Source organism: Nyctereutes procyonoides, unplaced genomic scaffold (assembly GCF_905146905.1).
Source record: "Nyctereutes procyonoides isolate TBG_1078 unplaced genomic scaffold, NYPRO_anot_genome, whole genome shotgun sequence".
Classification (NCBI taxonomy): domain Eukaryota; kingdom Metazoa; phylum Chordata; class Mammalia; order Carnivora; family Canidae; genus Nyctereutes; species Nyctereutes procyonoides.
In genome coordinates, this window is record NW_026575141.1 from 13,756,245 (window position 1) to 13,780,380 (window position 24,136).

General features: G+C 39.8%; 1 protein-coding gene across 2 annotated transcripts; it reads left to right on the top strand.

The window, feature by feature from the left end:
* The first annotated feature begins 634 nt into the window (after positions 1–634).
* On the top strand, positions 635–20,813 carry STEAP2 (STEAP2 metalloreductase). Of its 2 annotated transcripts, none has more exons than XM_055307423.1 (5): positions 635–976; positions 8,069–8,593; positions 11,683–12,210; positions 14,526–14,690; positions 16,776–20,813. In XM_055307423.1, the coding sequence occupies exons 2-5, from the start codon at positions 8,102–8,104 to the stop codon at positions 17,061–17,063; spliced, it is 1,473 nt and encodes a 490-aa protein (XP_055163398.1). In that variant the 5' UTR covers positions 635–976; positions 8,069–8,101; the 3' UTR covers positions 17,064–20,813. The 2 variants fall into 2 exon arrangements, with proteins under 2 accessions (XP_055163398.1, XP_055163397.1); XM_055307422.1 differs by lacking the exon at positions 635–976 and adding an exon at positions 1,510–1,975.
* The last annotated feature ends 3,323 nt before the right edge of the window (positions 20,814–24,136 follow it).

The window sequence follows — 24,136 nt, forward strand, 5'->3', positions numbered from 1 at the left end:
TGTAATGCTATTGTTTAAAAAAAATGATAAAGCTGCCTACTTTTCATTAAACTACTGAGAATCATGAATTTCTTCTAGTAGTCCTCCAAAAGTGCTAAAAAAGAAAGAAAGAAAGAAAGAAAGAAAGAAAGAAAGAAAGCTAATTTCATTACTTGAGGGTAGTACTGAAGCAAAAAAAATAAAACTTGGTATAAATTTTAACTATTCTTTTCTAGTTACCAAAATGGAAAGAATTTCGCCAGTTGTCAATACCTCAACATCACTAAAAGCTCAGCCTATGCCTAAACTTTAAACCTTAATACTATTTGGCGGTGGGGGAGGGCGCAAATGTCAAGTCAAACAGAGAATGTATTTCCAAAGCCGCATTTGCAAAGGTTAATCTGAATGGACTAACTACAGAGGGGAAAGTGCAGTTTTCCCAACGATCGATCCGAGACCCCCTTCTCCGTTGTTGTCGTACTTTTTTTCCCCCTGGTTAATAAACCACCAGGAAGAGAGACTTTTTCAACTTAACTGGCTGAAATGATAATTTGCTAACGTATGAACAAATCGACCCAACTTTGAGAATTTTCCCAAATTGATTTTCATTGCGAGAATAAAGATCTCTTGCAGAAGACAGAGGAGTCATGACTACTCGGTAGTCTGCAGGGCGAGAATTTACAGGATCGCAAGGCCAGAGCCCTGGCAGCTCAGAGGTCCCCTGGGCATTCAAGGCCACTGCGGCCCAGAGAGTTCAGGGGCTCGCCCCAGGAACACACAGCCCCGACTCCCCGGTCTAGCCCTGCGTTCCCCAACTCCAGAGCGGGCTTGGCCCCAGCTACAGTGAAGGCCAAAGTCAACAGACCAATCTGCAGTCGGCGGGCTGTGAGGATCCTTCCGGGCGAGGGGGCTTTAAAATACGGTTCACGAAAGGGCATTTCTGGACGTTGTATTACAAGGACGCAATCCAGACAAAGGACGGCTTGGCTGGGTCGAGGTGAGGGAAAGGGAACACGGAGAGGAAAACCCGCGGCCGTTTCTTGGAGACGCGTCAGGAACTGGAGTATGCAACGGGGAAGGGGCGCGGGGCCGTGCACCGGTGCAGAAAGGCCAAGTGTGGAGTGGGAAGGCGACTGCGCAGCACCAAGCCGGGCTTGGTTTTCCTGGGGCTGCTTCGGAAGGAAGGGTTGGGCGGGGGGGAGGCAGGGGGTGCAGGCGAGGGCGGGCGCTCCGCAGCTCCGGGGCCGGGGCCGGGGGGGGGGATGCCCCCGCTGCAGCGCAGCCGCCCGGCTCCCGCCCGGCGCTCTCCGGCCTCCCCCGCTCTGCCCGCGCCCGCCCGGACCCCGCCGCGCTCCCGGGCAGCTCCCGGGCAGCTCCCGGCGCCGCGCCGCGCCGCACCGCCCTCGGGTCGGCGTCCCCGGGCCCCCCAGGGCCGCGCTCGGCGCGTCACTGCGGGGCCGGCCTCCGCGCGCCTCCCTCCCCCGCCTCCTCCCGGGCGGCGCGCGCTCGGGCGCGGGGAGGCGGGGAAGCCGCGGGAGCGCCAGCGCCGCGCCAGCCCGCCTGCAGCCGCCGGTCGGAGGCGCGGCCCCTAGGCCCTGCAGCCGGCCCGGGCCCCTGGGGAGTGGGCGCCGCGGCCGCGGAGCTGCCAGGCTCGCCCCAGCCGGGCGCGGGGGGGTGGGCGCAGGGGGGGCGCAGAGGTGAGCGGGTCGCGTAGGAGCGCGAGACCAGGTGGCGGCGGCGGCGGCGGCGGAGTCGAGGGTCCAGGGGCAGTGGTGGCCGCGCGCTGCTCGGTCCTCCCCGCTGCCGCGCCCTCTGCGGGCGTCCGCCCGGGGCCCCGGGCCCCTGGAGCTGGGGGGCCGCAGGCGGGCTGGGGAAGGGGGTCTGTGCCTCCGAGTCCGCCTGCTGCTGCTCGTGCTCTTCGGCGAGCTCCCCAGAAAGTCCCGAGGCTGGGCCCAGGAGCCAGGAGGCCAGGAGGCCGGGAGAGACAGCGCCCCAGGTAGGATGCACCCCGCGGGAAAGCACGGCGGGCCGCCCCCGCCCCCCTGCGGGCCGCCCCCGCCCCCCTGCGGGGCGCCCCCGCGCCCCCGCAGCGCATCTCCCAGACCGTCGCGCCGCGCCGCTGTGCGGGAAAGTGTTTCTCGAGTCCTCTGGTTTATTCGCCGGTTATGCGACCGTGGAGTGCTTAGGCCATTGTGTGTTAGGAGGTGATCGGCCTCTTCTCTCAGTGTCCTGGATTATCGTTGAACCCTGTGTTCAGCCTCAGCCAAAACTTGTTGAAAATTATGCCCTAAATATCTTGCTCTTAAAATGGAGCAGAGAGATAAAGAAAATTTTGTCCGGAGATTTCCGTTTATTATCTCCCCCCCCCCCGCAACCCCCCTTGAACAAGGATTGGTGTCGAGTTTTACTCCTCGGGCAGTTCATTTTTTAGGTGGAAAAACTTACTCCGGGCCGTGGTTGATTCTCACTCTTCACTGTGGGTGAAATTGGGAGAAGTAGAATTTGAACTCCTGCCCCTTCCCCCACCCTCAAGATTTGAGATTGAGCCCCAGCAAGGGCCCCGCTACCAGGAACGCTTAAAATTCTCTCCAAACCACCTCGGCCGTGCCTCCCCCCCCCCCCCCCCACACACACGCGCCCGACAGCCATTCCACCTGTTTTATTTCTTGGTTGTGTTGATCTATTTATTTTTTCTTTCAAGTGAGTCTATTGTGTTTTCGTTTTTTACCTTGTCTCTCTCTCTCTCTGCTGTTTCCAAGCTTAAAAGCTATTTACAGAAGAACAATACCCATCCTAGAGATTTTGCAGGCTATTTAGAAATGGTTTGCAGTTTCTTTCACCTAGCTAGCCCCTCTTTTTTGTGTGCGTTGGGGCGGTGGGTGGGTGGGGGTTGAGACAATATAAACAATGATAAATTGAGCTGATTGTACAAAGAGGAAATGAGAAGCTATATTCAAGTTTTACTGGTGACATGGAAAATGTAGTGAATGAGCGTGATTATACTTTAGTACTGAAAAGGTAGCACAGATGAAGGCAAACACATTTTAAGGAAAGGATCATAAGTGAGTAAGAAAGGTGAGGAAGAGGGTACATCAGAAGCTGGAAAGACTAGGACTGCAGTTTCAAAGGACACAATCAGACGTTATTCAGAGCTCAGCCAGTAACCATGACATTGACATCTCACTCACTTTGGGCTGCCCTGTCTTGATCAGCAAAGAAAGGGATCTTACCTATAGACCTATCATCACATTTCTTTTGGTCCTCACATCTTTTTGATACATTCAACAACAAACCCTATTTGTTGCATTCTTTCTTACAAGGCAGATTCGGGGTCTGATGGGGACCCACTTCCTGGTTCATAGACTATCACCTTCTTGCTGTCTTCACTTGGCAGAAAGAGAGAAAGAGCTCTCCAAGACCTATTTTATAAGAGCACAAATTCCATTCAATAGGGTTCCACCCTCATGACCCAATCACCTTCCAAAGTCCATACCTTTTAATACCTTCCCATTGGGATTTAGGATTTCAGCATAAGAATTTGGCAGGGGCGGGGGTGGACACAAATATTTAGTCTTTAACAAGAGTTGATCTTTTTAAGCAAGTGACCATAACTGTATGCTGTAGAATTTAGGTAGGTAATGAGAAACCAGGAGGAGGTTGATAGTGAGAAAATAGCAGGTCAATGCATCAGATTTTTTCTGCTGACTTGAATTAGTCACTGCAAATATCTAAGATTATTGGAAGGTTCGGAGATAGTGTTTGGAGATATCAGAAAGTGAATGGCTGAGTCGGATGGAGGCAGAGATTCATTGTTTTTGGTTTAACGACTGATGGAAACAAGAGGACGTGAGGTTGAGTGGTTTATCCACTTGAGTGAAGACATCCCAGAACATCCCAGAAAAGGATGACAACTGTTGGCACGGAGAGGAAGACTATGTATGTCAAAGTCACTAGTGACAAAGAGTAAGCTGGAAGTCAATAGATGACAGCAATGCTTACAGGGAGGTTTTATGAGGTGCCACGGGCCTCCGAGGAGCTGAGTGTTTGCAGGAGAGGAGAAGAAGAAAGGTTCAGATGTGGCCTTGCAGAGTCAAAAATACACCCACACCCTCTCATGGCCCTGGGGGAATTATATTTACTTGATAACATGTCTAAATCATCAAGTTATGGATGTCACCCAGATCTCTGAGGACAGCCCCTTTCAGAGTTACTATCATTTAAAAATTAATGCCCTAGATGTTTGTATGTGAAACAAATTAGGTTCTATTTATATAGCATAACAGCTGCCATTCAGCCGAGGAATGTCAAGGAAACCCTTCTAAACAGAATCTCAGGAGGCCATGTAGCTGAGTATAATCCAATTCTTTGACCCTGATGATATACTTCAAGTATTAAATGCAAACAGCAAGTTGAATGGCCACTCAGGAAAACTGTGACCTTGAAATTTCAAGGAATCCATGTGCTACTTTTTTTTTTTGTTTTAAGGTTTTATTTATTTATTTATTCATGAGAGACACACAGAGAGAGAGGCAGAGACACATGCAGAGGGAGAAGCAGGCCCCACACAGGGAGCCACATGTGGGACTCCATCCCAAGACTCTGGGATCACGCCCTGAGCCGAAGGCAGATGCTCAACAGCTGAGCCACCCAGGTGTCCCTCCATGTGCTACCTAAATCACACTTTTAAGTCAAGCTAATGAAGTTGAAATGTCACAGTGTTAAATATAAAGTAGTGATATTACTATGATTTTTATAGTTTTAAGACTTGGAAACAAAAGGATTTTAGTATTGGACTGCAGGAGTTAGGTACAGCCTCTTTGTTTTCCATATAACAGAGGAAAGAGACTCAGAAAACAAGGAGATTTCAGAAGCCTCAGCCTGTCCTTTCTCCTCAGTACCACATAAACAAAACTTTCCATAAATGTATAACCTTCTCAATTCTTTAGTCTGTGTTACCTGAGAATCACATCAAATGAAAAGGTAGAGAGAATCCAAGACCTTGGTAGTCAAAGTGTGGCCCACAAACCACTAGGACAAGGGGCATCATCTGGGAGCTCTGGAGAAACACAGACTCTTGAGCCTCATGCCAGACGTAGAGAATCAGAATGTTCATTTTAACAAGATCCCAGGTGATCATATTCACATTAAAGTTTGATAGTATTCTAGAGAGAGTCAGGTCACTTAGAAACTCCCATCTACTCCAGTCAGCAGAGCCTCTGATACCCGGAGAGCTGGAGTCCCTTGTCAGCCAGAAGAAGATAGCGTCACTAGACATCCTGAACTTTGAATGTTGTGAAACAACAGGAACAAAATATGCTGTGCAATGGGATGACACATTTTAAGGAGTGGTACTGACTTTCCAGAAAGTGGATAAAAGGGAAATTGCAAAATAGTGAGTGGTCCTTCCGATACTGCTCCTGCCTGAGTAGGAGATGGGGAGGGACAACATGCATGTTCCTCAGCTTCCTGCATTCCAGGCAACGGTTATTCTCTTGCTAGTGTTATTTTCCGTGATTACAAACCACAGTGCAAAAATGAGCTTGAGGATCAAAAAGCCACATTTGTTATTTCCAAATGCCAAGCTAAGTATTAGCTTGAATCCTGAACCTTTTAGTAGCGTTGTTTCAAACACGGCTGCATATTAATTAAAACACCCAATGAACAATTAAAAAGAAAAAAAGCCTGATGCCCAAACTGGACTCCAGACCAATTAAACAAAGATCTGGCTGGAGGTAACTAGGTGTCACTGGGTTTCAAGCTCCTTGGGCCATTTCAGTGTGGAGATAGAGCTGAGAACCACTGCTTTAGGGGGCCATTCTCCCCTGTGGGAAGAAGCAGCTCTGAGATTACAATTCTGCTTCTCCACTTATCAAGTGGTGGGATCCTCTGACTCTCATAGCACCAGGCAGTCAGCAAACTTCATGCATTATTGTGTATATGAAAGCCAGTGCGGCAATTCTTAGATTTGAGAGATGCCACAATCTCTACTCAGAATTCAGGACTGGGATATAGGACACTTGGTTTCCTGTGTGTGAGTCTAATAACTCTTCCCCCTTAGGTGGCAAATATGATTAGGGGTAGGTTGGCCAGTTCACCTTGGATGCCTGAATGAAATGATCATCGATTGTATGACTTCTGTCTCCTTTAACTGCTCTTGATTCCCAGGATAGCTCATGATACCTCCAAGAGGATATTGATGTTTTGTACTGCTCTGGTGCCTCTGACCTCTGCCTGGCCTTCTGAGTGCATGGGAAGCAGATAATTCCCACCCCTTCTATCTTGAAAAGTGAAATGAAACGTGTAATAGATGCAAAAATAGTGAGTTTTCTCCTTTCCCAGGATCTGAGTTAGACATTAAGATCACTAGGTAATGCTGAGGAGTGAACCATGCCCAAGAAGGAGAATACACTGACCTGAGCACAACCATCACTGTCCCACCCAGCCCCTCTCCCCCAAAGAACAAGGCCCTTTCTCTAAATTCTGTAACTTGCACCAAAGTGACACGTGCCTTAGCTGGGCTGCCTGGATTCTAATCCTGGCTCCCTGACTTTCTCACTTATCACCTTGGACAAATTAATGCTCTTCTACATGTCTCAGTTTCCTCATGTTCAAAACAGGCATGACATTATTAACAGCTGTCTCATCAAGCAGTCATGGGGTTCAGTCCGTTAACATAAAAAGTGCCTACAGCTGGCACATGAAGTGTGCTATACAAGTATTAGGTAATATTGGTTTTCTAAAGATTAACTGACAGGGTTTGGGGAGTCATTGTGGTCCATTTGTAGGGTAAAAAGTGGGGGTTTTCTGGCTCTAAATTTCAAATTTCATTTTATTTATTTTTTTAAGATTTTTTTAAAGATTCCTTTTTTTTTTTTTTTTTTAATACGTGAGAGACCAGAGAGAGGGAGAGAGACAGAGACACAGGCAGAGGGAGAAGAAGGCTCCACACAGGAGCCCGATGTGGGAATCGATCCCAGAACCCCAGGATCACACCCCGGGCCAAAGGCAGACGCTCAACCTCTGAGCCACCCAGGCATCTGGAAAAGTATATTTTGTTCAGATCCAACAGCAACACTGATTCATGGCCATTTGATGTGTCTTCTTGAGCAAGTTATTACAAATATTAACATTTCAGATGTTAGTCCCCTAAGTAGAAGAGAATTTGACAGATTTTTTTCAGGCAAAATAGCTTCACTGTATTTAAGCCAACAATTAAAAGGGGAAGAAAAAGATTTCATAAGTATTGTGTAATTTAAGACCATAAACACATTACTAATCCTGTTTTTTTGTCAGGAAGCTGTCTTAATAAATTGTAGGATAAGAGTGAATGATAGAAGTAAATGGTATTTAATTAATCCTTTGTTATATTTTGAAACCTGTTTTTCTGAAAATATTATTTAAATGCCGGGGGGGGGGTCATTTTTTATTAACTGATTAACTGATCTCTCTTTGGCTATTGGTATATAGGATAATTTATAGACTCTACCTCAAACGATTCTAGCCATTTTTAAATCCTTTTTTTGGTGGCTTTTCTGTCTTCTCATGTTATATATGCTCTCACATGCCAGCACATCACCTCCACCTCTAGTGGCATTTCTGACTGGCTGCCTCTGATCTGCTGCCAAAACTGGGTAATCTGACTTGTAGAACTGTGCTTTTAAAAAAATTCTAGGTGAAAAAAAAAAAAATTCTAGGTGAAACTAAAGTCTCTTGCCTTTTGTGCTGTAGTGACTCGCTGCTCAGAGGTCAGTAGACCTGCATCATTTGTATCACCTTGTTCGAAAGGGAGAATCTTGGGCCTCACTCCAGACCTACTGAATCAGAATCTGAATTTTAATAAGATTCTCGGGTGATTCATGTGTCCATTAAAATTTCAGAAGCCCCACTTTAGCATAGCAACTTTGTGACAGTTCATTTTTCTACTCTGACATCCTTTTTTAGCTTACAAATTGTGTCTTGCTGGGTTCTAGGTTTTATAGCTTGCTAAAATATTTTACTTCTGTAAATGAGGGGTATTATTATAATGTCTGGGAGTATGTGACTGTTGGGTAATAGGTAATTGATGAAGATTTTATTTTCTCTCCCTTAGGACATCTCTGGTGATCTTGAAAGAGCCCATATCATGGAATCGATCTCTATGATGGGAAGCCCTAAGAACCTTAGTGAAACTTTTTTGCCTAATGGCATAAATGGTATCAAAGATGCAAGGAAGGTCACTGTAGGTGTGATTGGAAGTGGGGATTTTGCCAAATCACTGACGATTCGACTTATTAGATGTGGCTATCATGTGGTGATAGGAAGTAGAAATCCTAAGTTTGCTTCTGAATTTTTTCCTCATGTGGTAGACGTCACTCACCATGAAGATGCTCTAACAAAAACAAATATAATATTTGTTGCTCTGCATAGAGAACATTACACCTCCCTTTGGGACCTGAGACATCTGCTTGTGGGTAAAATCCTGATTGATGTGAGCAATAACATGAGGATAAACCAATACCCAGAATCCAACGCAGAATATTTGGCTTCATTATTCCCGGATTCTCTGATTGTCAAAGGCTTTAATGTTGTCTCAGCTTGGGCCCTTCAGTTAGGACCCAAGGATGCCAGCCGGCAGGTATGGTTTTTTTTTTTTTTCTTTCATTTTTTCTTTAGTTATTGAAGTATAGTTGACATACAATGTTAGTTTCAGGTATATAATATCATGGTTTGACAATTCTGCATGTCGCTCAGTGCTCACCACGACAAGTGCAGTCACCATCTGTCACTGTACGACGTTATAATTTTTTTTAATTTTATTTATTTTGAGGGACAGAGAGAGAAAGCACGAATTGGGAGAGGGAGAAGCAGACTCCCCACTGAGCAGGAAGCCCAACACAGGGCTCCATCCCACGACTCAGGGACCGTGACCCAAACTAAAGGCAGAGGCTTAACCAATCGAACCATCCAGGTGCCCCACTGCACAACATTACAATACTATCGACTATGTTCCCTGTGCTGTACTTTTCATCTCCATGATGTAATTAAAACTGGAAGTTGGTACCTCTTAATCCCCAATTTTATTGGTATTTGTCTGGTATTCTGTATTTAAGTAGTGAAACAAATGTCCTACGTTTAAAAATCAAATTCTGACACTCTCCAGTGATTATCATTTTGAAAACTGTGTCTGAGCACCTGAAAACTTATGTCCTGACCTTGTAAGGGTGCATTTCCACCCCTATCAAATAGTGTGGAAAGTGGAGAAAATTACTTGGACTTTCCTGTTATTACCAGCTAATTCGAGAAAAGACAAAGTTGGCCGATGAATAATGGCACACATTACATTGAGTCTCTCCTGGCTTCCTCAGAAATAGAAACAATAACAAACATGCCTTATTTCTTCTTCTATCTCCCCAACTCTCCTCCTCCCTCCCTAGCTCTCCCCTCCCTTCTCCTTCCTGGCAGCTATTTGGTAACAGTATTCCATCTGTGTATGCAACACTATTTAGTATGAGCCTCAAGAAGAATGCTTTAGAAGTGCCTTTTTATTTTATGCAGTTCGTTTTATTTAAAGTCTAGATTTTAATCTGTGTAGGGAAGCAGATTGGATTTCTTGGGTTCTTTTTTAGAGTATGGTTTCTATCCAGTTTGACTTGAGAATAAAGCATATGGGGAGCTCCATCAATGCCTTTATGGAATGAGAGCCTTTATAAGTAAACATATAAAATAGTGCACCTTACAAGTCTTTTAAAGGTGTAGTCATGCATCATAGGTAAGCATGACAATAAAATACTTTCATTATTTTTGTTCGTAAAGACAGTTCATGCCTTAGATTAAATACCTTAGAAAATGAAGTCAGGTATTGTATCACTGAACATGGCATATCAGATCATGATAACTATTCATTTCAAGTCTTTACTTTGGAAGACTAGTAAAAGATTATATACTTCCCAGCTTTCCTAGAGGCTATTTCTAAATCCTTTTTTTCTTTCATATATCCAAAGTTTAGGAATGCATACACACCAAACTAGGAATAAGCCTAAATTTAACCCTTTGCCCATAATTCTGATAATTTTGATCTTTAACAACTACAAAAAATAGGAAACTACAAAAAATACAAACTACAGGGGCACCTGGGTGCCTCAGTGATTGAGCGTCTGCCTTTGGCTTGGGGCATGATCCTGGGGTCCTGGGATCAAGTCCCGCATCAGACTCCCTGCAGGGAGCCTGCTTCTCCCTCTGCCTGTGTCTCTGCCTCTCCCTGTGTGTGTCTCATGAATAAATAAATAAAATCTTAAAAAAAAATACAACTATAAAAAATATGGATTTGAATTCAAAGTGAGCACAGAAATAGTTTGATTTGTATTCCATAGGGCTTCTACTTTTGTTACAAATGTTGGATTTATACTTTTAGGTTTATAAATTAAATGAATTTTAAATTTATTTAAATTTAAATAAATGTTATAGTTTATAGGTTATATTTATATTTAAGTTTTATTACAAGTTTTTTTACAAGAAGTAAAAAATGGTCAGCATTGTCACAGCTATAATAATTTAGAATGCTTTTCTTTGGAATATAGGTATTCTTCTCCACTCCATTTTAGAAATTCATGGACATTTGTATAAATAATATTGACTTTGTTATTAATCTGCTCATGTTAGGTAAAATTAATGATCCAAAGAGCACTACATTGTCAGCAAAATGCACATTTTAGCAAACAAGTGTTTCAGTGTGGTCTGTTCCAGAGACCTTATGTAAACAACTTCAGGGATATATTTAGAATTTGTTTTCCCCAAACATTAACAGAGACTTTATGGCAATATTTTTCTAGCCCCAAGTGAGATGATGACCTGCCCATAAGTAATAGTGGCTCACTTCAGAAATGAATTTGTGCTCAACAAATATTAGTTGAATTCTCAGCTACAGAAATATAAGAGGTTTGGGTAGTTTGAAAGTCCACGCTCACCCCCACCCATCATTTCATTATATAGATGTAACACCTTAGTATTAGGTAATGGCAGTGGCTTTACTATTTAAATTAACTAAGCCTTATAATACCATTTTTCCCTTACGCAGGTATAGTATCGTTATTCACAGGTGAAAGAATTTCATATTCTGATCAATGAAGTCATATAATAATAACCCGAGATTACTCATGGCCTTTCAAAGAAATTTTATAAATAGTACAGCAGTGTGACATAAGTTAGAGATTTTAATTGCAAATTCAACCATCCAGAGTCCATGCCCATCTTGTATTGCTGAATATCTTTAAAGGACAGTGCTTGTAATCCCTCTGCTAGACAGAATCACTACAGTCCTAGAACTAGGTATTGTCCTCAGAGGCTGGGGGAGCCAACCCCAGAGTGAGAGCCAGAGTAGTCAGTGGATGGCCAGCAGCCCAAACTCACCCTAGACCTTACCTTGCCACTGCTACTGAACCACGTGTTCTAGAAACCTTCCTTCCCCTGGGGACTTCCCAATCCCAGCTTCCAGCAAGAATTTTCTGCATTTTATTTTCATGTCCTCACAGGTAGCAAGGACTTTATTGTTTCTACGACACTGTTTTGACCTATTAATCAATAGATTAATAATGTTAGTAAATGCTTTATCTCCTTAACTTTTTGCATCACCCAAGGTCGTCATAAGCGATGCTCTGTGGGTGGAGTGTGCAAAAATCACCATTTTCATAAACAATAGTAACGATGAATCTTTTGTTTTTGCCACAGGTCTATATATGCAGCAACAATATTCAAGCTCGGCAACAGGTTATTGAACTTGCCCGTCAGCTGAATTTCATTCCTGTTGACTTGGGATCATTGTCATCAGCCAGGGAGATTGAAAATTTGCCCCTGCGACTATTTACTCTCTGGAGAGGGCCAGTGGTGGTAGCCATAAGCCTAGCCACGTTTTTCTTTCTATATTCCTTTGTCAGAGATGTGATACATCCATATGCTAGAAACCAGCAGAGTGATTTTTACAAGATTCCTATTGAGATTGTGAATAAAACTTTGCCCATAGTTGCCATTACTTTGCTGTCTCTGGTATACCTAGCAGGTCTCCTGGCAGCTGCTTATCAGCTTTATTACGGCACCAAGTATAGGAAATTTCCGCCTTGGTTGGAGACCTGGTTACAGTGCAGGAAACAACTTGGATTACTAAGTTTTTTCTTCGCTTCGGTCCATGTTGCCTACAGCCTCTGCTTACCAATGAGAAGGTCAGAGAGATACTTGTTTCTCAACATGGCTTATCAGCAGGTATGGAACTTGCTTGTTATTTATTGGATACTAGTGAAATGCCTTGTAAGTATAATCTGTAAAATGTGAGATTTGAAACAGTGTCAAATTTTACAGACCTTGTAATAGAAATTTTGGTATATTTAGGGAGGGGAAAGAATTGTTCTTTATACAATGTTTATGTGGCTGATTCAAAATCATTTAAGATAAAAGCTGCTACCGTACCTTTCTTTGAAGAATAAGAACAGAAATAAAGGGTTAGCTGTTTTTTCTCTTTTATGTTATGATTGCAATGATTGCTTTTAGCATTAAACAGTTATTTTAATGTTTTATAATTGGCTGTGTTCCGTGAAATGATAAGGTACTCTCAGTAAACATTTGTGATAAAGTTAGAACCAGTGAAAATACAAAATAGAATAGGAAGCCAGAATCAAGAGACATACATCTTCAAGGATTTTGTTATCAAAAATAAGAGGAGGAAAAATACTCAGGTGAAGCTTTAGGTCCTCAGGTGAACCTTTTTAACACTTAGCTCTTTAAGAAAATCTCACAGAAAGCTTCATGTGAAAGGAGCTTGAAGGAGCAAAGTATGATATCCATTCAGCAAATGGAACATAAAGGGTCTCATCAAAGCTATTTGATGTAGTATTTACCAATGACAGCTAGGACTCTGTAGCAAAACGAATGGCAACTTTTGCATTTCATAAGGATCCATGGCATCATGATCCAAATGCGTAGCCATTGGTATTTATGCCTGTCTCAACATAAAATAATGTGAAGTAAATTAATGAATTGATGTTCGTTAAGCCATTGTCTGTCTAAAAATACCTCTTCAACTTAACCAAATACTAAGGGTTTGATATTTGCTCCACCAGCTCCGTCACTGGTCATTAATTGTTTGCTCAGATCGCACCTCTCACAGAGGCCGAGCCTGGACATCATTTTAAATTCTGCTACCTGCTTCTGACTCAAGCCCTGTGTTCCCACTGTCCCCCACCCCAGTCCCTCCTACTCTGTTCTACTTTCACTTTTTACTCTTTTCAGTAATACACTTTATGTTTTCCTTGTTTATTTACTGTTGTCTGCCTCCTCTCATCAGAATGTAAGTTTATGAGAGGAGGGATCTTGTGTGTTTTGTTCACTGAGGTATGTGTAACACCTAGAACTGTGCCTGGCACGTAGTAAGGCATTCACAAAGTGTTTTGTGGGATGAATGAATGGCCTGGGAGGCCAAGTAGGTGCAGGTTGTAAGCTCTGGGTTTGCTGAGGTTGGTGGTGGTTCTGTATTGTTGTATAGACATCAAAGAAGATAATAAGAGCCTTTTTCCACAGAGGAGCTCTGTGGCTTTTTTCAGGATATTCGTATGATTGTTCCGGGGACCTAATGCTCAGAACTAGCTTTCCTTTTTTTTTAATTTCAAGTTTCTTTTGTTAACTGGAACTGAACAGAGTTAAACTGTGTTAAGTTAGAATCTGTTATCCATGAATAGATATTTATTTAAATCAAAGCTTTAGGCTGAAGAGTCCAACCTTTGATTTATACTATAGTTATATTGTTTACATGTAAATTGACATTTCTCAAAGTAATCCCTATGCAGAATACCACATATTCAGAGTTAATCAAGTCTGACTTGATCATATATGTATTATCAACGTAAGGAAAAGACATTTGAAGAAGTACTATATAGGAATGAGGCAACTGAAGAGTTGGAGAAGTGCATCAGTGAGGCAGTTCAAGAGAGTAAATATTTGCATTCAGTATGACTTTATCCGTAAGGAGATCTCAGCTTTCTGAGGAAAAGAAGGTAAAGAAAAAAAAGAGAAATAAATGACATACAAATATTCTTCAAGTGAGAGAGGAAGATGCGCACATAATTTAGAAATTCTCTTCCTGGATTCTAAGTTGATCTAAAGCCAGGATGTACCCAAAATATTCAACCAAGTTTAAATCAACTTAGTAAAGTACCTCAAAATTAAGTCTAACTGCCAATATTTTTCTGATGTCACCTTGGAACCAACACTTGACATTCCTGGTCTTAGGACCCCAGACTCCTGTGACTGTGATGTATTACAATGTAGGTGACAGACTGACCCATCCCCTCACATTTATGCAAGGAAAGAGAGAATCTTAGTCTTCCTTTATTTAACTCTCCCTTCTCTTTTCCCCACACCTGGAACAATACCATCCAGTAATAGGTTCTCCATCACGGTCTGTTAAATTGAAAAAATACAATTTAAATCTGTCCATATATGATGTATTCTTATTCCAAGAGTGAACTGCACTGAATCGGTGAATATTCTGCCAAATGAAGGAAATTCACATTTGCTCTCGTTAGGTTCATGCCAATGTCGAAAACTCTTGGAACGAGGAAGAAGTTTGGAGAATTGAAATGTATATCTCCTTTGGCATAATGAGCCTTGGCTTACTGTCTCTCCTGGCAGTCACCTCTATCCCTTCCGTGAGCAATGCTTTAAACTGGAGGGAATTCAGTTTTATTCAGGTACGTGGGCTTTTTTGCGTGAGGGATTGGGCGGCATAGAATTTAAGTGTTAAGTACAGTTTAATTTTAAATATGCTTTTTATAAAAGAGTGCCTTTGGGGCTGCATTTATGCAGTTAGCTCAAGGAATGAAAATTGCTGGAAGCCAGCTTAGGGCCATTCTGGTTTAGTAAGCAAAAGACCAGTACAGGATTCTACTAGAAGACTTTGATAGCACTGCCTACCATTACAGATAAAGCTCATTTTAAAAAGAAAAAGAAAAAAAAAATGATGGGATGCCTCAGTGACTCAGTGATTGAGCGTCTGCCTTTGGCTTAGGTCATGATCCCAGGGTCCTGAGATTGAGTTCTGCAACAGGCTCTCTGAAGGGAGCCTACTTCTCCCTCTGCCTGTGTCTCTGCCTTTCTCTCTATATCTCTCATGAATAAATAAATAAATTATTTAAAAAAAAAAAAAGGAAAGTGAGAATGGGGAAGCTTAGATCAAGTTTAGTGCCAAAAGTCAGTTTGTTACTCAACCAGTGAATAAAGAATTCCTTTATATTTTGAGTCACCTGATCAATCTAGAAAAATCTTATTAATTTGAATTCAAGTGAGGAGAAGGTCAGTCTGAATATTGTAAAAGAAATGTGTGGCAAATTAGGTGACTGGACTGATGGATAATGATAAGCAACCAACCTAATGAATCTTGTTATTATATGTATTTAGTATATTAGTTGTATATATGTGCCTATGAGTATATACAAAGGTGTTTCAAAACAGCACTGTATTCTTTAATAAATTAAACATATACCTTCTCCAGTAATAATTATTTAACAAATATGCATATTTTTAAAATATGTAACTCAAGCTTAGACCCACCTGTACTATCACAGTCAGTATTGGTTGTATCCAAATGGTTTATAGTACAATATATGGATGACTGTCATTTGGTGGTACACTAAATTTTGTTTTGTTTTGTTTTTGCCTATTTGAGGTTTTTACCCCCCAAGTCATCTAAAGAGCTCATTCAAGTTAAGGGCTGTCTAAATTTGTCTTTCCTTTTTGAAGGAAAGAAAATGTGAATACTTTTCCTACTGTCAGTTTAATCTTACCTGAAAGAGATGGAAGGCTCTCTGATAAAAGGTGTTGGGTGGATGCAAGTGATCATTAAATTGAAATGAGTAACTGCAAAACAGAACAGTTCTGCTAAAGAGTCGATCCTTTCCCCGTGAAGTTAGACATTACGTCATTACACTGATATAATGTTACATAGACCATTTCTCAAAGTAATTAATCAAACAATGATTTAGGGAGCCCAGAATGCTGACCTTTTAGATTTTCACCTATGAACTGCTTAATGGAAGTACTCTGAATAATTTGATTTAATGATCAATAAAGCCACATGTTTGAAATGCTATTCTATCACATACTAATACTATCAGGTTTTTCATATTTACCTTCAACTAGTATATATATGTGGGGCAGGGTGGGGGGGGCGTGTATTCCCATGAGAATGCTCTTCAGCACTTAATTTTATTGTGTGTGTATATTATATGTATAGATATATATAATTTTTAAATACACATAACTGTTGGAAATGTGGTTAACCTTTGTAAAGAAGTTTTGCAGTTTTCATCAGTACCCTTAAGGAAAACCCAGATGTTTTGACCAATAACCCCCCTATTAGAAATAAGTTCTAAAGAAATAAACCAAAATATAGAAAAGGGCTTATAATTGAGGAAAGTTGAAAACAGAGTAAACGTCAATGATTAAGTAAACAATAACACATCCATTCAATAGAATATTATAAAGCATTAAGAGTCATGTTTTCATATTTAATGACATGAGGAAAAGATACAATAATCAGAGTATGAAACTAAATACAATATGGCTTTCTTTGTATAAAATAAGACAAACACTTAAATATATATGAAATATGTGGAAGTACTAAATTTTAATTTAGTAGATAATAAAGAGTAGGTCAGTAATTTAAGATAAAATAGGTTTAGCACACTATAAACTTGGTGTAGCTGGATGCATTGATTTTTGAGTTTGAATAATTTGTTCCTTATTCTTTGTTTCTTTTTCTTTCTCCTCTACCCAAGTCTACACTTGGATATGTTGCTCTGCTCATAAGTACTTTCCATGTTTTAATTTATGGATGGAAACGAGCTTTTGAAGAAGAGTACTACAGGTTTTATACACCACCAAACTTCGTCCTTGCTCTTGTTTTGCCCTCAATTGTAATTCTGGGTAAGATCGTTTTACTCCTTCCATGTATAAGCCGAAAGCTCAAGAGAATTAAAAAAGGTTGGGAAAAGAGCCAATTTCTAGAAGAAGGTGTTGGAGGAGCAGTTCCTCATCTCTCACCAGAGAGGGTTACAGTCATGTGATGATAAATGGTGCTCACTGGTGCCATGTAGAGTTCCACTCATGCCATTATTGTTATGAATTCCTTTATGTTCATTTGCAAGTGCACTGTCAAATTCAAGTGGCCTGAAATCTGTCCAGTAAGATCCCAACCAAATTAGTGGTCAGTTTTTTTTTTTATTAATTTTCACAGATGTCTTATTTTGGCACTATGAATTTTTGTAGTCAACTTGTACATTTTGTTTTGCATAACCGTAACATTTCTGTTACTCTGACAAACTGTATTCCATTATCAGGCAAAGATATTTCTGGCTAATAATATAGATACAGCATAATGTCAAAAAAAAAAAAAAAACCTTGCAAACCAGCAGAGTTTTAAGTTTGAATATAATTTAATGGATATATGTTCTTTGTTTCTGAAGCTTACCTAAGGTTTTAATTGTTATCCGGCTCAAGAAATAGACATGCATAATCATACAGTAACTTTAAGAAAGGTCACTTACATTAGCATCTAGGTAAGGGTGAATGGTAACATTCCTATATTTTTCTCAGAAGATAGGGTTTGAAGAATGTAATTAATTGTATGAACCAGTGTGATTTGTGAAGAAACACAAATTTCAAAAAAACAATTTGAATCTGAAATTATATTTGAAATGCAATGGAGACATGAAATGCATACTGATAATATGTACCTCATGAAAGATTTCATTCCTTATCTTGTTACAGAGCAGTTTCATTTGCATGTTATTATGTTGGTTAGGGAGAAGACTGTAATATTTGGATTCCAAAATTGATTTTTCTAACATCGTACCACGCCTGTGAATATTAAAGTTGTTTCTAGTTAGAGGGAAGCTATGAAGTTTACCCATCAGTAATTGGTCAGCTGATCTACAGCGTTGCATCTTAGCCATTCATCCCTCTATCTTGCATAAAATTTGACTGACATTCCACTGAGAGATTATAATATGCCAGGCAGTGCTCTCAGCTATTTGTCTTATCCCATGTTAATATTTACAGCAGCCCCATGACAGAGGTAGTTATTATCCTTATTTTACATATGAGAAAACAGAAGGATAGAAAAGTAATCTGCCCAAGGTCATGCAGTTAATAAGAGGCAGAGCTAGCATTCAAGTCTAGCCATCCTATTTCAGAGGCTCTAGTTTTAACCGCTAGGCTGATGGCCCCTGCTTCATCCACATGCGTTACCATCATGATGCCAATCTAGATGCTTCCTCTTTTGTCATAAAGGCATTGACATTCTTTACAGTGTGTGCAGGTATCAAAAATTCATGAAAATATTTCAGCCACAAATTTATAATTGCTTGTGGGATGATATACAGTTCCTAACCTTGCAAGAGGATCTTCCCTGGGACATGACCTTGGAGACCCATGGCAGTCCATATGATTCCCTAGACAGTGTTGGGACACCAGCAGAGATAGGACCATAGCAGTTTTAATGAATGGCTGAGATCCTGTAGAACCTTTAAAAATCCCTGTAGTGTTGGTCACCTCTTTTTCTCTTCCTGAGAGGTCCTTCTGCCTATTCAACCATTCCTTAGCGAGCAGTTTGCAAGCATGAAGGATTTTAAGAAGAGTGGTTAATTATAAATCTACTCTAGAGACATATAATCATACAAAGTATTCATAAAATTTTCAGTACTGACATTCCACATTAAAATTGCATTTTGTTCAAACTTTGATTAGAATGCCCTACATTTTTTCCCATTTGTTCTTTCCTTATTAAAATAGTTGCAGATAAGATACAACTATATGTATTATGTAATTATATATTCTGCAATTATAACATTTCTAAACTTAGCCACTGAGGTATTACTGAATGCAGCAGCCAAAATAAAAGGAGTTTTGTTGGGGGCAGAGGGAGAAGAGAGAGAGAATCTTAAGCAGGCTACATGCCCAGGGGCCCAGTGCAGGGCTTGCTTGATCTCACAATCCTGAGATCATGACCTGAGCCAAGATCAAGGGTCGGACATTAACCAGCTGAGCCACTGGACACCCCTAGAAGGAGTTTTATTTATGGAAGCTACCTTTCCCACCATTGGCTCTTTACCGACTACTGCAACCTGTCAATTTGGTAAATCACTCAATTCTCTCATATTATTTTAATTTTGTTCTTTCCCTCTTGATAATCACTTACTTGCTAGTTCTTGGTAGGAATTCAGTTGGGTGATAACTTTTAAAGGGAGACACCCATAAACTGTTGTAGCTCACTACTGAAATTAACAGCATATTTTCAATATTTGTTCCTCAAGTTTCACTCTGTCAAGACCATGCTTTCACCATTTAATGTGAAAATACAATGAAATATTTTTAAAAGTTAGATGACTATTGAATTATATTGCTGCATGTGTATATTAAATAGCCAATGACATAAATGATGTTATCACTACTACAGATAAAAGGGGCCTTTGAAAATGTGAAAAAAAACAAAATTTATGAAAATGTATATAGGATGTAACTTTAGTCTCATGATAATATCTTCCTTTTAGTACTACAAAGATGAAATAATTTTGAAGTTTCAGAATAAAAGTAATATATTCATTATAATTCTAAATGTTTAAAAGCCTTTCTAAAGATACAAAAATATTGACTTTTATTTATTTGACTTTTAATTGCTTTATTTTACCATTTTCTACCAGATTTTTTTTTTCTTAATCATTATTTCTCATAATTACCTTTTTAAAAATCATTACTCTGGCCTCAGAAGTAGGATTGAATTCTGCTCTTGCTAGATGTGAGAAAATGGTAGAGGAACTTTAAAGTAGTGGGGATTCTTTACCAATCTGTATTTTGAGAAGTGCCCCTGAGAAAATTATAAGAATGTAGAAAATATGCCCAGTCTTAATCCTATGCAAAAAACTAAGTAATTTTTTCCTAAGAGGAAAATAATCATGGGCTGAATCATGCTATTTATTTAGCTTTTGTGTGAAGATGTCATGCCTCCTCTATTAAGAATATTTAAAATCATGTTTAAGTAAGAATATATTCATGTGAACATATATTTTTCAAGGCATATATGGAAATTTAGCCCAGATTGTCTACATGTAGAGATTTTTATTTAAATTTTAAAATATTTTAAAGTATGAAGAAATTATATTTATAGGTATTTATTGGAGATAATTATTTTGTGCTACATATAGAATGGCTAGTGAGCTCCAGTGTTAAACTACCTGATTAATTTCTTATGAATTAGCCTAATCTTAATTTGATTAAGGAATTTTACTTCAAAATTAATTTGATAATAGTAATTTAAGGTATATTCATACCTACAAATTATGAAAATTATTTGTGTAAAAGGGCTTCAAGAATATATCATATCCAATTTTGTATTGTTTATCTCTTACATAATGTGAAAAAATTTTAATTCTTCTTAATTGCCTTTTGCCATTAAACTATTTCATAATAAATTCTGTACAAAGAGTTTTGCCCCCAATAGAGATTTGTTTGTGAAATATAAGGTTTCTTATGTGATATTTTAAAGTACCCATACATGTAACTCATAAATATTTCTTTAGGATTACTATAAACACTGAACCTGTGTCCATCTACAGACTCTCTGTTTTGAAATTAGTATTCAAACAGCCTAAAATTTGGTGTTGAAATTATTTTGTGAATTCTTGACTTAAAGTATTACTACACATAGTATAACATGCCTCAGTCCAGTGTTCAGATTTCTACTTGTGATGTGTTGTCATTCACATAAGATGCTCTACCTTCAGTTGCTCATAAGTCAATAAAACAAATTCTGGTAAATATTCAGTGTATGTAATTGCTCTAAATGAACCGGTACTGATTTTGGTGGAAACACAATCTGTTCTTACTTTGAATGATGCATTTTACAGGAATGAATGGGTTCTTCAATTTTTTTAATGCAAGAAAAAAAATTTAATTACATTTTTTAATTTAATTCAATTTGCCAACATATCTATAACACCCAGTGCTCATCCCATCAAGTGCCCTCCTCTGTGCATCACCCAGTTACCCCATACTCCCACCCACATCACGTTCCACAACCTTTTCTTTGTTTCCCAGAGTTAGAAGTCTCTCATGGTTTGTCTCCCTCTGATTTTTCCCACTCAGTTCCCCTCCTTTCCATTATAATTCCTTTCACTATTTCTTATATTCCCCATATGAGTGAAACCATATGATGTTTGTCCTTCTCCGATTGATTTACTTCACTCAGCATAATACCCTCCAGTTCCATCCACGATGAAGCAAATGGTGGGACATGGCTGAGTAATATTCCATTGTATATACAGACCATATGATCTTTATCCATTCATCTGTTGAAGGATATCATGGATCATTCCACACTTTGGCTATTGTGGACATTACTGCTATGGATATTGGGGTGCAGGTATCCCAGAATTTCACTACATCAGTGTCTTTGGGGTAAATACCCAATAGTGCAATTGCTGGGTCATAGGGTAGCTCTATTTTTAACTTCTTGAGGAACTTCCACCTGTTTTCCAGAGTGGATGCACCAGTTTCTTTTACTGTGCAGAAGATTTTTGTCCTGATTAAGTCTCAGTAGTTCATTTTTGCTTTTGTTTCCTTTGCCTTCATAGATGCATCTTGCAAGAAGTTACTGTGGCCAAGTTCAGAAAAGGCTGTTGCCTATGTTCTCCTCTAGGATTTTGATGGATTCTTGTTTCACATTTAGATCTTTCAGCCATTTTGAGTTTATCTATGCATATGGTATAAGAGAATGTTTCATTCTTCTACACATGGCTGTCCAATTTACCCAACTCTCCTTTTCCAGTGTATATTCTTTCCTGCTTTGTCGAATATTAGTTGACCATAGAGTTGAGTGCCCACTTCTGGGTTCTCTTTTCTGTTCCTTTGATCTATATGTCTGTTTTTGTGCCAGTACCACACTGTCTTGATGATCACAGATCTGTAATACAGCTTGAAATCCCACATTGTGATGCCCCCAGCATTGGTTTTCTTTTTCAATATTCCCCTGGCTCTTCGGGGTCTTTTCTGATTCCATACAAATCTTAAGATGATTTGTTCCAGCTATGTGAAGAAAGTCCATGGCATTTTGATAGGGATTGCACTGAACATGTAGATTGCCTTGGGTAGCAGACATTTTCACAATATTTATTCTTCTAATCCATGAGCGTGGAATATGTTTCCATCTCTTTTTGTCTTCCTCAATTGCTTTCGGAGGTGTTCTGTAGTTTTTAGGGTATATATCCTTATCTCTTTGGTTAGGTTTATTACTAGGTATCTTAGGCTTTGGGTCAATTGTAAGTGGGGTTGACTCCTTAATTTCTCTTTATTCAGTCTTGTCAGTGTATAGAAATGCCACTGATTTCTGGGCATTGATTTTGTATCCTGCCACATTGTCAAAATGCTGTATGAGTTCTAGTAATCTTGGGGTGGAGTCTTTTGGGTTTTCTATGTACAGTGTCATGTCATCGGTGAAGAGGGAGAGTTGGACTTCTTCTTTGCCAGTTTGAATGCCTTTTATTTCTTTTTGTTGTCTAATTGCTGAGGCTACGACTTCTAGTACTATGTTGCATAGGAGTGGTGAGAGTAGACATCCCTGTCTCGTTCCTGATCTTAGGGGAAAGGCTCCCAGTGTTTCCCCTTTGAGAATGATATTTGATGGGGGCTTTTCATAAATGGTTTTTTTTAAGATATTGAGGAATGCTTCCTCTCTTCCTACACTTTGAAGAGTTTTGATCAGGAATGGATGCTTTCTCTGCATCTATTGAGAGGGTCAAATGGTTCTTGTTTTTTCTCTTGATGTGATCTATCATGTTGATCATTTTACGAGTGTTGAACCACCCTTGCATCCCAAAGATAAATCCCACTTGGTCATGGTGAATAATCCTCTTAAGGTACTGTTAGATCCTATTGGCTAGTATCTTAGAATTTTTGCATCATGTTCATCAGGGATATTGATCTATAATTCTCCTTTTTGGTGGGGTCTTTGTCTGATTTTGGAATCAAGGTGATGCTGGCCTCATAAAACGAGTTTGGAAGTATTCCATCCCTTCCTATCCTTCAAAACAGCTTTAGTAGAATAAGTATTATTTCTCCTTTAAACATTTGGTAGAATTCCCCTGGGAAGCCATCTGGCCCTGGACTTTTGTGTCTTGGGAGGTTTATATTGACTGCTTCAATTTTCTTGCTGTTTATTGGCCTGTTCAAGTTTTCTATTTCTTCCTGTTCCAGTTTTGGTAATTTGTGGTTTTCCAGAAATGCATCCATGTCTTATAGATGGCCTAATTTATTGGCATATAGCTGCTCATAATACATTTTTTAAATCGTTTGTATTCCCTGGGAATTGGTTGTGATCTCTCCTCTTTCATTCATGATTTTATTAATATGAGTCTTTTCTGTTTTCTTTTTAATAAGGCTGGCTAGGGGTTTATCTATCTTATTAATTCTTTCAAAGAACCAGCTCCTGGTTTTGTTGATCTGTTCTACAGTTCTTCTGGGCACTATTTCATTGAGTTCTGCTTGAATCTATATTATCTCTTTTCTGCTTAGCTTAGGTTTTACCTGCTGTTCTTTCTCCAATTCCTTTAGGTGCCAGGTTAGCTTGTATATTTAATTTTTTTCCAATTTTTTGAGGGATGCTTGTATTGCAATGTATTTGCCTCTTAGGATCACTTTTGCTGTATCCCAAAGATTTTGAACAGTTGTGTCTTCCTTTTCATTAGTTTCCTTGAATCTTTTTAATTCTTCTCTAATTTCCTGATTGACCCATTCATCTTTTAGTAGGATGCTCTTTAACCTCCATATGTTTGAGTTTCTTCCAGATTTCTTCTTGTGATTGAGTTCTAGTTTCAAAGCATTTTGGTCTAAAAATATGCAAGGGACAATCCTAATTTTTTGGTACTGGTTGAGACCTGATTTGTGACCCGGTATGTGGTCTGTTCTGGAGAAAGTTCCATGTGCACTTGAGAAGAATCTGTATTCAGTTGTGTTCTGATGGAAAGTTCTGTATATATCTGTGAAATCTATTTGGTCCAGTGTGTCATTGAAGGCCCTTGTTTCCTTGGTGATGTTCTGCTTAGAAGACCTGTCATTTACTGAGAGTGCCATGGTGAAGTCTCCTACT

Coding starts and splice junctions, on each gene's coding strand:
- STEAP2 (XM_055307423.1), top strand. CDS start 8,102: ATGGAATCGATCTCTATGATGGGAAGCCCTAAGAACCTTAGTGAAACT. Junction 8,594..11,682: donor CCAAGGATGCCAGCCGGCAG/GTATGGTTTTTT, acceptor TTTTTGCCACAG/GTCTATATATGCAGCAACAA. Junction 12,211..14,525: donor TCAACATGGCTTATCAGCAG/GTATGGAACTTG, acceptor TGCTCTCGTTAG/GTTCATGCCAATGTCGAAAA.